Source organism: Citrus sinensis, chromosome 6, assembly GCF_022201045.2.
Source record: "Citrus sinensis cultivar Valencia sweet orange chromosome 6, DVS_A1.0, whole genome shotgun sequence".
NCBI classification, from domain to species: Eukaryota; Viridiplantae; Streptophyta; class Magnoliopsida; order Sapindales; family Rutaceae; genus Citrus; species Citrus sinensis.
This window is the reverse complement of record NC_068561.1, coordinates 6,958,191-6,974,425: the sequence shown is the minus strand read 5'-3', so window position 1 is coordinate 6,974,425 and position 16,235 is coordinate 6,958,191. Positions and strand designations below refer to the sequence as shown.

Sequence of the window (16,235 nt, the reverse complement as noted above, 5' to 3'; positions counted from 1 at the left end):
AGAAGGACGTTGATACAACTGGTAAGGATTAACAAGAGGAAGAGAAGACTCATTTACGTGGACAGAATCTGGGATATAGGAATACTCAACAAGACTCTCTAGCTTAGACGTAGTATGCTTAGTAACAGTTTTTGGAAGGGACATGGAAGAAGATAATTGAACTGGAGTTTGTGAAGAAGATGCCATGATTATAAAGCTCTTAAGTTCTCTGGAGATGAAGCAAACTTAAATCAGAATAAGGAATTTTTCAAAAGGAATTATACCAAAATCATTTTGCGTTTTGAAGAGGCTCTGATACCACTCCGTTTAACTTGAGACTTTTCAAACCAGTTTTCTTTGCTAGGTTATACAACCCTAAAACAGCTTTCCTTAGCTTAAAACGGGTACCAAACCAGATAAGAAAACAGCTAAAGACCGTCTCAAGTGTTCTGATACACAGGATCCTTCATACAAAGGCAAGTGTAGAGCATACTAACTTGGTTTTGAACAAACTCGTTTTTAAAATTTTCCTTATTCTTTTTCTTATCTATTTCAGAGCTCCATAGAACTTAAGAAAGAGGAGTTTAGAGAGACATGGATAATAGAACACTCAATATATTACTTTAAGGCTCACCTCTTCCTTAGTGAAAAACTAAGAGGAGGCTCCCTTATATAGGGATTACAACGGGAGAAAGCCAAATTTTGAAAAGTGAGACAGGACCCTCATCTTTTCATAAAGCAAACAACTTTAATAAAGTAAAGTAGGGATAGGGACCCCTAACTTTATCTTTTACATAAAAAGACAAGACATAAAAGCTACTTTAATAAAGTAAAGTAGGGACAGGACCCCCTAACTTTATCTTTTACATAAAAGACAAGACATGCGGCGGAGATTACGGAGAGGATAGATTCATCCCGTAATCATCTGAGCTGGAGCTGGATTCAAATCTGCGGTAGTTGACGCAGCTTTTGTGGCAATTGGCTCCATGAGGTTCACAGAATAAAGTGCACTGTTCTAGATAAGTAGGGCCATCATACTGAGGACATCCTTTAGCATGGACAATCCCGGGAATGCAGAGAGATCTGCATTGTGATGGTGGATGAGTGATGATGGGCTCAGATTGTGAAATGACTCGTGATGACTGGCCTTGTTCTGGTGGAGTCTGAAACTCTTGGAGGAGTTAACTGAGCGGTAAAAAGTCATCTTCAGGATCCTGAGAATCCTGGTAGTAAATCTGTGGAGGAGTATCTGGACGTTCTTCTTTGATAATAATACCTTTGCTAGAACCAGAAGGATTAGGTACCATGAACATGTCATGACGAGGTCCAATAGAACTGGAGATGATGTCTTGTGGTGGTGGAGGAACATGATTTAAGGACAGGAGATGATTCATGAGAGCCTTTTTGAACATGGGGTCTTGATTCAGTGTGCTGGGATGAGGGGTTGTGTGGTAGTGGCTGATTTGTGGTTGAGCAAAGAAGGCGGCTGTCTCTGGGTGACGGAAATATAGTCGGTGAACTATGAACACGGATGTGAATTTTTCAGCTTCATGAGAAGGGATGGTGGAAAGATGATGGTTGCGACTAAGCTGCTGGAGTTGGGATCTCCATTGAGGAATAGGAGAGAACCATTCTAACAGAGTCCATAACAGAGAAGTAGCCTTGGAAGGATTATTGAGGGTGTTGACTGTGTAGGCTAAGGGGATGATTAACTGAGTTGCATGGAGTGCAGTTAAGCACCAGAAATACCAGAGTTCATCGTCACTGATATCCCGGACAGAGGGGATGAAGAATCCGGTGAGGAAGAGATTCTCGGGATGAAAAGTGAGGAACTGATTGTGAGGGTTTTCTTCAAGGAAGAAAGCTTTCATGTAGTAGCGGAAAAGAAATTGTTTAGCAAACTCCTGAAGGCGGTAGAGGGAAGGAAAAGTTTGTACAGGCCGTGGGAAGGTCTTTTGGGTAAGAGCCTTAGAAGGCAGAGAGGTAGCAGTAGATCTAGTAGCCATGAAGATCGGGAAGACTGGGGAAGTGTAGAAGATTGGAGAGGCAGGTGTCTGAATGCGAGATAGGAAATCTGGAATGAGGTTCTTTTGTCCTTTTATATGTGCAACATCAAATTCATATCGGGAAAACCATTCCTGCAACCGAAGTAACTGGCTGTTGGGAATCGTTTTACCTTTAAACTGGAGGACTTTAGGGAAAGAGGAATTATCCAATCTGATCAGGAATCTATGGCCAAGGAGGTGGTATTCGAACTTTTTGATGCCGTTTTTTAAGGCAAGAATCTCCTTGTAGATCGTGTGATAGTGCTGCTGGGCTGGACTAAAATGTCCACTAGCATGTCCGATTAGATATTCCTTTTTGTCGATCTGTTCAAGCAATAGGGCTCCCCATGATGTGTCTGAAGCATCAGTCTGTAGGATACGTTTGCCATCTGTCATGATCTTGAGTTGTGGTGGATTCTGGGCTATCTGCTTTAGCCGCTGGACAGCTGTAGTGTGACGGGAATCCCAAGAGATAGGATTCTTTTTTAGTAAAGCAGAAAGTATACTTGTCTGCTGGTCCACATGAGGCAGGAAATCGCGGATGTAGTTGATGATGCCAAGGAACTGTTGGACTTGTTTCTTTGTGAAATCCTTATCTGGAAAGTGGAGTAATTCTTGTGCAATGTGGGGTCCAGGCTGGTAGAATCCATTCTTTATCTGCATACCGAGATATTCTACGGTATCTGTGGCAATTGTACTCTTTTTGTCGGAAAGCATAATACCGTAGTGAGCTATGATATCATGGAACTGTTGGAGTAAAACTTGATGCTCTTCTGGAGTACCCCGTAATGTTTCGGCACGTTTATTAACATAAAAGGCTTGGCAGGCCCACGGAGAAGTTGTGGGCTCAATGAGGCCTTGGGCGAGTAACTCTGCACATTCTGTTTGGGCTAACTGAAGCTCAGAAGGAGGCATACCCGGATGGGTTGCTTTGGTAGGATTAAGGTCTTCATTAAGCTTAAAAGGGAGCTTAACGAAATGGGCTGGATTTTTCCACAGAGGATGTGGATGGGCAAAGGCCAAATGATTTGGAGGACAAAACCTTAGTAACTGGGCCGAAATAGACTGATAATCAGGAGGGGACTGGGCCAAATGATAGAGTTTGAGCTGGTCTGTGTATGGTTGGAACATGGACTGGAATCTGAGACCAGTAGGAAGGACTTGAATCTTTTGGGCTTGGAATAGGATATCAAACCCAAGAAGAAGATCTTTGTCAGGTAGGCTAGACCCGATTACATGGGTCCAAACTGTGAGCTTTGGGAATAGCTGAATTCCAATTCTAGACTTGGTGCGGAGCTTTGTAGAAAACAATTTTCCACTAGCAGCACGGAAATGATTTTCATTTGAAATCCAGGTTTCAGGCGGCAAAATAGCAGGGTTTAAAATACTGCGCTGAGCGCCAGTGTCTATGAAGGCAATAGCAGGAATGGGCCGACTGTATTTGGATAACAGGATTTGGATTTTGACGGAAGGAATGGGTTGAACTGACAATTGAGTGGAGGATGAAGGTACTGACTGGATGTGGAAGACAGGGGAATAGTCTTCTGGTTCAGTAGATGAAGTTGAATCTGAATCTGAATCAGAAGTGCCAAGGGCAAAAACTGTATCCGGATTAGGACTTTCTTGTTCAGAGTATAAGAACTCAATTTGGTCAGTATCAGGAGAGAACTGATGTAAGGATTGAAGCTGTTGAACTAAGCGTTGAGACCGCTTAGGGTTCTTAGGGCATTCTTTAGCAAAATGTCCGAGCTTTTTGCAAATGAAGCATCTGCTCTTTGTTCTTCGTCGGTCAAGGATCTCAGAAGGTTGTCGTCTTCTGAAGTACCGAATCTTTTTGGGACGCCTAGGGAATGGGCGTGACTGTGGAGTTCTGGAAGATTTTCTGTGAAACCTGACTTTGTGGTGTTTCTTCGTGGAGGGACAAGTACAATGCTTAGAGTCTTTGCACTTGATTTCCAAGTAGGGTTTCTTGCAGGCGGTTTGGAATCCTTCTTTGTCTTTCATGAGGTTTCGGAAGAATTTCTTCTGATCACAGAGGTAATCAAGAGACACTAAAGCCAGCTGGAAGAGACGGCCAAGAGAAAGATTATTGATGTCGAGCTGGGCATTAGCAATCTGGCGACGGATTTCAAGTTGTAATTCTTCAGGCAAAGAAGACAAGAAGACATGCTTGAGGGTGTGGTCATTGATACCACCAATTTTATGGAACAGGGCAGACATGCGTTTGAAATGATAATGCAGGTCAGATCTCTGCATCGAGCAACATCTCATTTGGAGATATTCTTTACGAGCAGTGGCAAAGATAGCTGCAGGTTCTCTAAGAAACTGGGAATGAATGTCCATGAGAGCAGCAGAGACAGTAGGGTGCTGGAGATATAGTAATTGTCTGTATTGTCCGAGACTGTCAAACCAATCACGGAGAGAGCCAGTAAATCGGGAGACAAATTCTTTAAGAACTGTAGAAAGTTCTGCATCAGGTTTAACCATCTGTAGATCTAACCAGGCAGAGAGTTCCTGGAGACGTTCACGCCACCGAGCCGGTGGAAGATCATCAAAGGTAAACCATGGTCCAGCGCCAGGGGCAACTTTAGTTCGAATTCGTGGAGGAGGATTAGAGTTGTCTCCTTCATTTTCTCCTTCAACATCGGAAGGAATGTCAACATAGGGTTGGCCAGGTTCCCGAGGAGGGGGATCAGTAGTGGTAGACTCAGCATGATCCGCCATAAGAAGACGAGAAATATCAGTCAAGTGCTGTTGGGATTCATCGGAACTGAAACTATGGGGCTCAGAAGTCTCAGTGATAGAATCAAAGGTGTCGACTGAATCAGAGGGACTGGATTCTTCTGAGGATCGGTGAAGCTGGTCAAGGTCTGGTGCAGTGATAAGGTAAGTCTCAGTAGGCTTCTTTTGTTCGGCTTTAGAAGGAGATTCCAGAAATGGAGGTAAGGCTGAGGTAGATGGAAGGTCAGGGAATACTGGTTCATGTATCTGAAGGGGTTTTTGGATAGCGTTTGAATACATAGGACGAACTGGAGGAGGGATAGACACTGTAGGAGGTGGAACAGGGCGTCGAGGAGGTCGAGGTTTAGGTTTTGCAGGTTGAGGGTTCAAGTGGTAGGTCATGGGAAAGACTTTCTCAGGAGTATAATCCCTTGGAGTAGTAGGGAAAAAGGACCCGAGAGGGTGATATGGTTCTGTGGGAAAATAGGATAGGGGAGCAGTATGAACTGCTTGACGCCGTTGGTTGTCAGCATCAATTCTGGCAATTTCAGCTTGAAGCTGTCTGATTTCTTGCTCTTTTCGAGTGAACTCATGAGAATTATCACCGCGGGCAATCATGGCTCGAAGGTCACGGTCAAGCTGTGCAACCTTAGTATGAAGACTATTATACAAATTGGTCAACTGGTCTGAGAGGGAAGTAACCCTTGTTTCAACAGCAGAGGATCTGTGAGCGATCTGATCAACTTTAGAGTGTAAGGAAGTAAGAGAAGCATTCTGGACTCTGGCATTCTGAGTTTGCCAGTTAAGGACTGCTTCAAAAGGCTTGGGTTCTTCAAGATGTCCACTGGAGGAAATAGGAGAGTTGACAAATGGTTTGCTCCAAACCTGGTGCTTTTGGTCTGAGCGTTTCTCAAGAGGCGGGTACTCAGAACTATAATCTGAGGCAGAGGCAGATGAGAACATCATGCAGGACACCATAGGAGGTGTAGGCAGAAGACCAGCCGAGGACCGGACTGGTTTGCATGATCTGGGCTGATGTTTCTGGATCCACTGAAGTCCTTTGTCGTAAAGTGGCAAAGGAGGTGGATAATCGGGTTCATCATCATCATCTTCGGGCAAATATAATTTGCAGGCAGGATAGATAATTTTCTTCTTTTTCGATCTGGAAGAATAATCATCCTCATCATCATTACATGGACAGCCGGGATCACATCGGCCAGAGCCGGGAACATCCCATAAGAAATGGCCATCAATTTTGTCTGGGTAAACAGGAGTACCTTGGGAGGTGAAGGACATAATGGGTAATGGTTTGCCAGAAGGAAGGACTTCTGGAATAATGTCAACAGGTTGGACCATGGAGCAGGTAAAGGATAATCGGGAAGGTTCTGCAGGGGCAGAAGGAGGAGGTCCATGCTAAAGGATGTCCTCAGTATGATGGCCCTACTTATCTAGAACAGTGCACCTTATTCTGTGAACCTCATGGAGCCAATTGCCACAAAAGCTGCGTCAACTACCGCAGATTTGAATCCAGCTCCAGCTCAGATGATTACGGGATGAATCTATCCTCTCCGTAATCTCCGCCGCATGTCTTGTCTTTTATGTAAAAGATAAAGTTAGGGGGTCCTGTCCCTACTTTACTTTATTAAAGTAGCTTTTATGTCTTGTCTTTTTATGTAAAAGATAAAGTTAGGGGTCCCTATCCCTACTTTACTTTATTAAAGTAGCTTTTATGTCTTGTCTTTTTATGTAAAAGATAAAGTTAGGGGTCCCTATCCCTACTTTACTTTATTAAAGTTGTTTGCTTTATGAAAAGATGAGGGTCCTGTCTCACTTTTCAAAATTTGGCTTTCTCCCGTTGTAATCCCTATATAAGGGAGCCTCCTCTTAGTTTTTCACTAAGTAAGAGGTGAGCCTTAAAGTAATATATTGAGTGTTCTATTATCCATGTCTCTCTAAACTCCTCTTTCTTAAGTTCTATGGAGCTCTGAAATAGATAAGAAAAAGAATAAGGAAAATTTTAAAAACGAGTTTGTTCAAAACCAAGTTAGTATGCTCTACACTTGCCTTTGTATGAAGGATCCTGTGTATCAGAACACTTGAGACGGTCTTTAGCTGTTTTCTTATCTGGTTTGGTACCCGTTTTAAGCTAAGGAAAGCTGTTTTAGGGTTGTATAACCTAGCAAAGAAAACTGGTTTGAAAAGTCTCAAGTTAAACGGAGTGGTATCAGAGCCCAAAAATGATAACGATAATTATTTATCATGTCTCTACATGAAAGTAAATAATCCAATGGGTAATTGGGTCTAGTAAGTATAGACATGACTTCCCCAACGGATAGCTTGTCAAAGCGGAACTAGATTATTGTTACAATAAATTAAAATGCATTTATGGTTTTATGCATTTTTGTCATTTATTGTGAATATAATTTCAAATTATTTATGCATGGATGTTTTATTTTTTAGAAAATGTATTCCCTGAGCCCACTTACTATTATTCTGAGTCAAAACAAACTCACTGGAGAGAACTATATAGATTGGAAAAGAAATCTATTCATTGTCCTGACTGCTGAAAATTATAAATATGTCTTAACCCAGCCATGCCCTCCAGTTCCAGCGGATGATGCTCATAGAAATCAGAGGAGGCTTTATGAGAAATGGCAAAAGACTAATGAAATGCCAAAATGCTACATTTTAGCCTCGATTTCTAATATTCTGCAGACCAAACATCAGAACTTGGAGACTACCACTGAAATAATGGATAGTCTCCAACAGATGTTCGGGCAGAATACTCGCTCCGCGAGACAAGCAGCGCTGAAAGGAATTATGAACAATAAAATGGGGAAGGGCACAAGAGTTCGTGATCATGTCCTCAAAATGATGGACTATTTGAATGAGGCTGAGATTCAAGGAGCATAAATTGATGATAACTCAAAGATAGACATGGTGCTAGAATCTCTGCCAGAAACATTCAAGGAGTTTAAGGTCAATTATAACATGAACAAAAGAAACATAACCTTAACTGAATTCATGAGCGAACTCCATTCTGCTGAAGAGATCTATCGTGCTGAGAAATCTCTGGGAAGCATAAATATTGCTGAAAAAGCTTCTTCTTCTATACCTAAGTCGAAAGGCAAAGTTAAGAAGAAAGCTGGGAAAAAAGGACCGTCTACCAAGAAAGATGGCAAGCCGAAAGGCAAATGCTTCAAGTGTGGACAGATAGGTCATTGGAAAAAGGATTGCCCTAAGATTGTGAAATCAGGTATGGAAAATCTTTTTGTAATTAAAGTCTGTTTAGTTCAGAATCCTATTGACACTTGGGTGTTGGATTCAGGAGCAACTAATCATATTTGTAATTCACTTTATTGGTTTCAGGAAACCAGGAAAATAAGTGAAGGAAGCGTCAAGCTGCAGTTAGGGACAGGACAATTCGTGTCAGCAGTGAAGACTGGATCTGTTTTATTATCTTTTAATAATGAGACTTTAGTTTTGAATAATTTTCTTTATGTTCCAGACATTAAGAGGAATTTAATTTCAGTAGCTTGTTTGTCCAAACAAGGGTACACTGTAAATTTTGGATCCTCTGTTTCTATTTTTTATAATAAGAGACTTATTTGTTCTGGCACATTGGAAGATAATTTATATCATTTAAGTCCAATGATCCATTCTATGCATGACACAGTGATCAATAATGATGAGCATACACATTTATCTAAGAAAAGAAATATTTCTTCCAACCAATGTTACCTCTGGCATTTACGCTTGGGTCATATAAACCAAAATAGGATACAGAGAATGATCAAAGATGGACTTTTAGATCCATTAGAAAATGAATCATTGCCACTCTGTAAATCCTGTTTAGAAGGAAAAATGACCAAAAGGCCATTCTTGGCCAAAGGAGTACGTGCAACAGTACCACTTGAATTGATACATACAGATGTATGTGGACTAATCAATGTACAAGTTCGAGGAGGTTATGAGTATTTCATCACTTTTACTGATGATTACTCAAGATATGGTTATGTTTATCTAATGCGTCACAAGTCTGAAGCTCTTAGAAATTCAAAGAGTCTAGGGCTGAGACATAAAAGCAATTAGATAAGAACATAAAGAAACTTTGATCTGATCGAGGTGGTGAATTTTTCTTTGGAGATTTCAAAGAGTATCTGGTTAAAAATAGGATAATATCTCAGTTGACTGCCCCGGGAACACCACAATAAAATGGGGTATCTGAAAGAAGAAATAGAACTCTTTTGGATATCGTGAGATCTATGCTTAGTTATTCGTCATTACCAATCTCTTTTTGGGGACTAGCACTGGAAACTGCAATTTACCTCTTGAACTTAGTTCCATCTAAGTCAGTGCCTAAACCCTAATAGAATTATGGTCAGGTCGCAAACCAAGTTTACGACATGTCCGTATTTGGGGATCATCAGCACATGTGCTGAAACCAAAGGCAGGCAAAATGGATTCACGTTATGAGGTTTGTATGTTTGTGGGATATCCCAAAGGAACAAGGGGAGGTTTATTTTATAGTGCTCAAGATAGGAAAGTGATCGTAAGCACACATTTCACTTCCCTCGAGGAATACTATATGAATAACTTCAAACCTAAGAGTAAGGTAATACTTGAAGAACTGTCAAGTGATCAGGTTGATGCACAGCTTTCAAAGCCTGTTACAGAACAGGAAGAACATCAACAACCAGATGATCAACACAGGATTATCCCTGAACAACTATCACTTTTAGAACCTCGTCGTAGTGGGAGGGTAACTATGTTACCTGCGAGATACATGCTTTTGGGAGAAACCTATACAGCTATCTTAGATGAACATGTAGAAGATCCCACTAGTTACAACGAAGCTCTAATAGATAGAGATGTTGAATTTTGGAAAAAGACCATGAATCAAGAAATGGAATCTATATATTTCAATAAAGTCTGGGAACTTGTAGAGGCACCAAATGGGGAAAAACCTATAGGGTGCAAGTGGATCTACAAGAGAAAAAGAGGAGTAGACGAAATGGTGGAAATATTTAAAGCAAGATTAATAACCACAGGATTTACTCAGAAAAATGGAATCGATTATGAGGAAACCATTTCTCCAGTTGCTATGCTTAAATCCATTAGGATTCTGTTCTCCATTGCTGCAATGCTAGATTATGAAATTTGGCAAATGGATGTCAAGACTGCCTTTCTTAACGGGCATATTGAAGAAAACATCTACATGCAGCAACCAGATGGATTTATACAAAAAGGCCAAGAACACATGGTATGTAAGTTGCAGAGATCCATTTATGGATTGAAGCAAGCATCCCAGTCATAGAACATCAGATTTGATCAACTGATTAAATCGTTTAGATTCATTCAGAACATTGATGAACCATGTGTGTACAAGAAAATTCAAGAAAAATCTGTACCCTTCTTAATTCTTTATGTAGACTGTATTCTCCTAATTGGAAATGATATAGGAGTATTGACTACAATAAAGAGTTGGTTAGCAAAACAATTTGATATGAAAGACCTGAGAGAGGCAAGTTATATTCTTGGTATCAAGTTACTACGAGACCGGAAGAATAAAACTTTATCATTGTCTCAAGCGGTCTATATCGATAAGATATTGGCTAGATTTAGCATGGAAAATTTCAAGACTGGTTTATTACTATTCAGATGGAATTACATTCTCTAAGGATCAATCACCTAAAACATCTGAAGAGATAGAGAGAATGAGATGAGTTCCCTATGCAGAAGCTGTGGGAAGTCTCATGTATGTCATGCTTTGCACTAGGCCAGACATCTGTTTTGCGGTATGAATGGTTAGTAGATATCAATCTAATCCTGGACCTGAACACTAGACTGCGGTCAAGCATATAATGAAGTATCTGAAAAGAACTAAAAATTATATGCTTGTGTATTCTGGTGATGAACTCATTCCAATGGGTTATACTGATTCTGACTTTATGTCAGATAAGGATTCCAGAAAATGAACTTCCGGCTATCTGTTTACATTGGGAAGTGGAGCTATTAGTTGGAGGAGTGTGAAACAATCTTGTATCACAGACTCTACAACTGAAGCTGAATATGTGGCTGCATCCGAAGCTGCAAAAGAAGTTGTATTGCTCCGCAAGTTCCTACAAGATCTTGAGGTGGTACCTGCTGTAACTGCACCCCTTAAACTATTTTGCGATAATAGTGGTGCGGTAACTCAATCTAAGGAACCACAAGAAACAAAAACATATTGAGAGGAAGTATCATCTTATAAGGGATATAGTGCAGAGAGGTGATGTGGAGGTTACTCAGATTGCGTCACAGCAAAACTTGGCAGATTCTTTTACTAAGGCCATACCTGGGAAACCTCTTAACTTGCACTTAGAATCCATGGGTATGCATGAGATGCCAAATATGCTTTGAGAGCTAGTGGGAGATTGTTCGGAAAATGTGCTCTTTAAAAGCATATGTGTTTATTTAATTGTAATAAATAATTTTTCTAATTAATAAAATAAATGAGGTATTTTATTCAAATATCTTAATTGCATTAATATTTTGATTAAACTCCATTTAATCATATTATATGTATTTATGTGATCACCATGTGGATTCACAGAAAACATAAATACAAGTTATCTTATGATTAAATAAATTTAGTTCGCAGTTAATAAATAAAGTTGGGCACTTTATTTAGGTATAGACTGTAATGAATCCATTGAATGATTTGTCTTAATCATGTATGAATTTATTGATGTAGTACGACTACATTGAACAGGATCACATATGAGATTTAATTCACTTTGTAATAACTGTCAGACTTATTAAATCTCATAGACATTGATTTTACTGTAATCTTAATCTTGAGTTAATTATGATTTCATGATTGTAATTGTTATTCCGTTTGAGTTACCAATGGGCACGACACATACTTGTGGTCAAGATTACCCAGTATCTTGGTGGGAGCAATTATAAGTATTGGAGTTATGGATTAACAATATAGAATTTGTACAACACATCTCTTTATGGGTTTTCGGCACTTGATCATAGAATTCTCTAGCCAGAGTGTGTCAACATATTTAGTATTTGAAAATGATCATTAGAGAAAACCAGTAAGTATCAAGGAACAAGATGTAATTAAATTGATTAGACAATTGAGATATCGATTTAATTAATGATGTGGTACAAAGGATTGTGCATTAAAGAAATCAATGTGGCTTAAGACGAATTATTATTCGAGCATACAATTATGGAGGTCAATTCCAATCTTTTAGTGGAGTAAATTTGGAATTAAATAATTAGGCTATTTTAATTACAGGCCTAATTGTTATAGCCACTATTGTATGTTCGCAAATGATCCCCGGGTTAGCTCATTTAATTGACTGCACCACTACTGGATTAATAAGCAAGATAACTAGTTATTTGAGCCAAAAGCCTAAATATATCATTAGAGGGAGGCTCCGTTTAATTAGCTTGTGTGTAAGGGGCCTGATGTTATTTTATAAGGTGGGTCCCCTATAGAAAAAGCAAGTAATGTGAGTTTTGTTTTTCATTATTTGGAGCCTAGGATTTTCACTAAAGAGAGATATAAAAAAGCTTATTTTCTCTAAAGAAAAATAGAGGAGCAGCTACTTTATACAGATCAGAGAAAAAGATTTTTTTCTCTGTTGTTGATAGAAAAATTTTCTCGTACTAGTTGCTTTGGTATTGATAAAGGGGCCCACACGTCAAGTGCAGATCAAACCTGAGTCATAACCTAGAAGATCATTGGTGACAGTTCATGATCTAACAAACGTGGTGGTGACATGATCTAACAAACGTGGTGGTGATGGATCGTGATCTGGGAGTCTAAATCACTTCAGCAAAAAAAGTCAAATTAAATTTTTAAAGTACGATTTCTAGATTACAAATTCTTATATATTGTATGAGAACGATCTTAAAAGTTTTTATAAAAATTTAAAAAAGATTTTTCTCCAACAGGCAACTCTTCACAGTACAATCTCCTCTGATCTGACTCGACGCAAGCAGCAGCTACCACCCACGTGTCACAGAGTCGTTCTACGAGCTCGAAGCTAGTCGCACGGAGTCATTGGCACGTTAGTCAGCAAACTCGAAGTCGGTCCCCAAAGGCCAAGTGCCAGCCTTAGAGACGATATGGAGCGCCTCTATTTTTTATTATTATTTTGACATAATTTAGGGATTTTGAAAAATTTGTGGCAGCTGTTACTTGTTAAAAAAAAAAAAAAAGAACCATCACTTACCTCTCACGAAAGAAGACAGTAGCACCAGCTCAAACTTGAAGAAGGTCGATTGTTAAAACTCTAAAATCTAAATTAAAGAAGGCAAACAAAGGGAAATGGCAAGCCGTGGAGTGGGGCGAAGACAAAGATAAAGACAAAGACAGAGCAGCAATTTGTTGTCGACAAGGTGATGGTGTATTTTTGTTTGATTCGGTTTGGATTTATAAATTAGGGTTTGCCATGTGAAGTTTAAAGGAGGGCCCAACACTTAGAATTTTTTTTAGTGGTTTCAGCGTCCTTCCATGCCCAAATTAGCAAATCTTAAACTCACCGTTTCATTACTATATTAATATGCTATCATGTATATGTGATAGATAAATAAACTACCACAAATCTATCACGATTTGATGAATATGAAAACTCTATTATGTGATCATTTTTTTATAATAAATGACTAATTTTTTATTATCTATTATAAGAATTCTGTCACGATAATTTTTTTTTAATAGTATATATTCCTACTCTTTTTACTAAATTATAATAATTTAGGTAAATATTTCAAGTTCACATTTTAAATCCCTACTTCTCATTGGCATTTATCATATTATTTTTTAGTCATTCAAAACTTTAGGTTGAATTCTTCAATTTCTCTCTTCCATAATTTTTTATTCTATATTCACACTCTTTTTTTAATTCCAACATTTTGGATACAAGTATCAACTTCAGTTTAGATCCCTACTTTTCGTTGCAATTTATCAAACTCTGGTAAGTTGTTATAGCATATGGTTTAAACTTATAGCTAGCATATGGTTTAAGCTTTAAAATATTTTTTTCAGTTTTATATTTCCAATATTTTCATTGAATTCTAATATTTTTATGGATGTTTCAAGTGCATTTTTGGTTTATCTCCACTTCTGGTAGCACTCACTGCCCTCACAATCCTTTCAGCAGCTGAAAAGACGAAGATGTTGGAGACAAAGACCTTCCAGAGCAGCCGTTGTGGCCAAGTAGTGGAAGCTGAGACAGCTCGGCCGTTTCAACCCAACTTCAAAGCTTAAATGCCAGCAGGTTTCTTTTAATAATCTAAGATAAAATCTCCTTATTTAATCTCTCTCTTGCATGGTACTCCCATTATTACCTTCCATGTCGCCTGATTCCAATGGCAGCGGGTCCCACTTACTGCAACGCCGTCGTATGCCTCCTTACCGCATTGGTCCTTATCGGGGCCGGAATGAGTGTTGGTTAAACAATGTTCTGAAAGCAATGGCTTCTCTTAATGTATTCGCCTACCGCAACGTTATTATTATTATAACAGTTGTTCTCATTGTTTTTGTCGTGGCCATTTTCAGAGGCCGGTTGGGGATTTTGAGAATCAGGAGAAGCTAGTGTTTTGGGTGGGTTTTATGAATCGGGATCTAGGGTTTCTTGCGGTAACAACGGGTAGGGTTATTGACTCCATGGATTATGATTCTTTCGTGACGGCGAGCGAGAGAATGAGAGAGATATGTCGTGTTCGTGCATGCGCGCGTTGGTGAAGGTCTCTGTGAAGGCAGCGAACAATAGGGTATAAATGCAATTTTGTTCGAAATTGCCTCTCTCTCTCTCACCCAGTCGAAGGTGACAGGTGGTGTTTGGTTGTGAAGAGAGAATAAAGAAGAGGAAACTAATTTAAATTTTATTTTTATTTTTATTGTTTAGTTGGACAAATTTTAATTTTTATTATAATTTAATATCCATCATAATACAGAATTTAAATTCTACATTAAGGTGTGAATAATTTAAATTTCTCTTATGTTGGAAACCAAATCTTCCAAAATTACCCTTCAATTTTTTAACTCATTTAATGCCATTAATAATGATTATTAATAAATTTATTTTATCAATTTATTATTATTAATAATTCTATATTAATTAAATTTAATGAATGATTTAAGAAACTTAATAAAATAAATAAACTTATTTATTTATTTAATATGAAAATATAGAAATATAAATTACCCATTGTCGAAATTTCACCAGACCACCTGGTAAGTCGCCAGAACTTTGTCAGATAGTCGCCGGACCGACTGCCGTTTTATTATTATTATTATTATTATTATTATTATTATATGTGTGTGTATGTATATCATGAATTGTTTTAGAACTTTTTAAAATTAAAAAATTTGAAAAAAATTGTAATTTCTTTTCTTATCAAATTTTATATCAAACCAAACAATAAAATTTAATTTCACTATTCTCCTCTACTCTTTTCTTTTCTCTTCCTCTCCATTTCACTCTTTTCCTCTATTCCTCTTTTTTCAAACCAAACATGGCCTCAGTTGACATAGACATTAAGGAGAGAAGAAAGCTTGTATTTGTTAATTAAAATTTCCTATTCTTTATTCATTTAATTTTTTTTTAATTTACAAATTCTATCTATTAATGAGATTTTCATTAAGAAAGAAATTCAAATTAACTTTAATTTCAGCCAGTGGATTAATTATGATTTAGCTTTGAGATTTTGTGTAGAAATTTATGTTTGGAGGGGCTCCTAATCCTCTCTCTCTATGTATATATATATTCAACTCTAAAAATCCACAACATCAAAGTATTTTTTTTTTTATCTAAATCATTTCGATAGACGACAATAAATATATGAAGGATTTTACTTTCCTTTACGTTGGTCGAATCAAAAGATAGTTTTTAAAAAGTGTAATATTTTTGTATTAGGTGACCTTTAACAATTTGCCAAGAATCAATAATTCTCATACTCTTTTCACTGAGTTAATAATTTTTTAATTAAAAAATTCAACCTTTTGTTATTGAAATTAGTACTTTATATAGATTCATCAAAGAATCACAACTGAGTTATGCCTATTTATCATTTGCTATATTATAATTGAAGACATTATTTTTTAACTAAAAATGAGTAACATTTTCTGATGTGAATAATTTTTTAAATTTCTGAAAAATATTTTTTATTGTTTCATGACATATAGCAAAAATTATCTTAATAAATCGCTAAAGCAAATTTTAAAAATGAGAAAAGAAAGTATATTTACATAAGAAATTATATGCATATTACTCGAAATATCAAATTAATATGCGGAATTATGGTAACTTATATTTATAGCATGTTACTCAAAATATCAAAATAATACTCCATATGATGATGCTTTATATTCCTATACAAAATTAATTTTGTTCTATTAATATTAACATAGTTTGATCAGTAATTATGATGTTTGTTATATTAATTATAATTGATTTAGGGTGAATTTGATTTTAAAAAGTA

The 16,235-nt window shown here is 37.6% G+C and overlaps 1 protein-coding gene across 1 annotated transcript; it reads left to right on the top strand.

Annotated features, from left to right (window-relative positions):
• Positions 1-6,042: 6,042 nt before the first annotated feature.
• LOC127903083 (uncharacterized) lies at positions 6,043-7,658 on the top strand. Its single transcript, XM_052443742.1, has 2 exons — positions 6,043-6,108; positions 7,338-7,658. The coding sequence occupies exons 1-2, from the start codon at positions 6,043-6,045 to the stop codon at positions 7,656-7,658; spliced, it is 387 nt and encodes a 128-aa protein (XP_052299702.1).
• Positions 7,659-16,235: the final 8,577 nt, after the last annotated feature.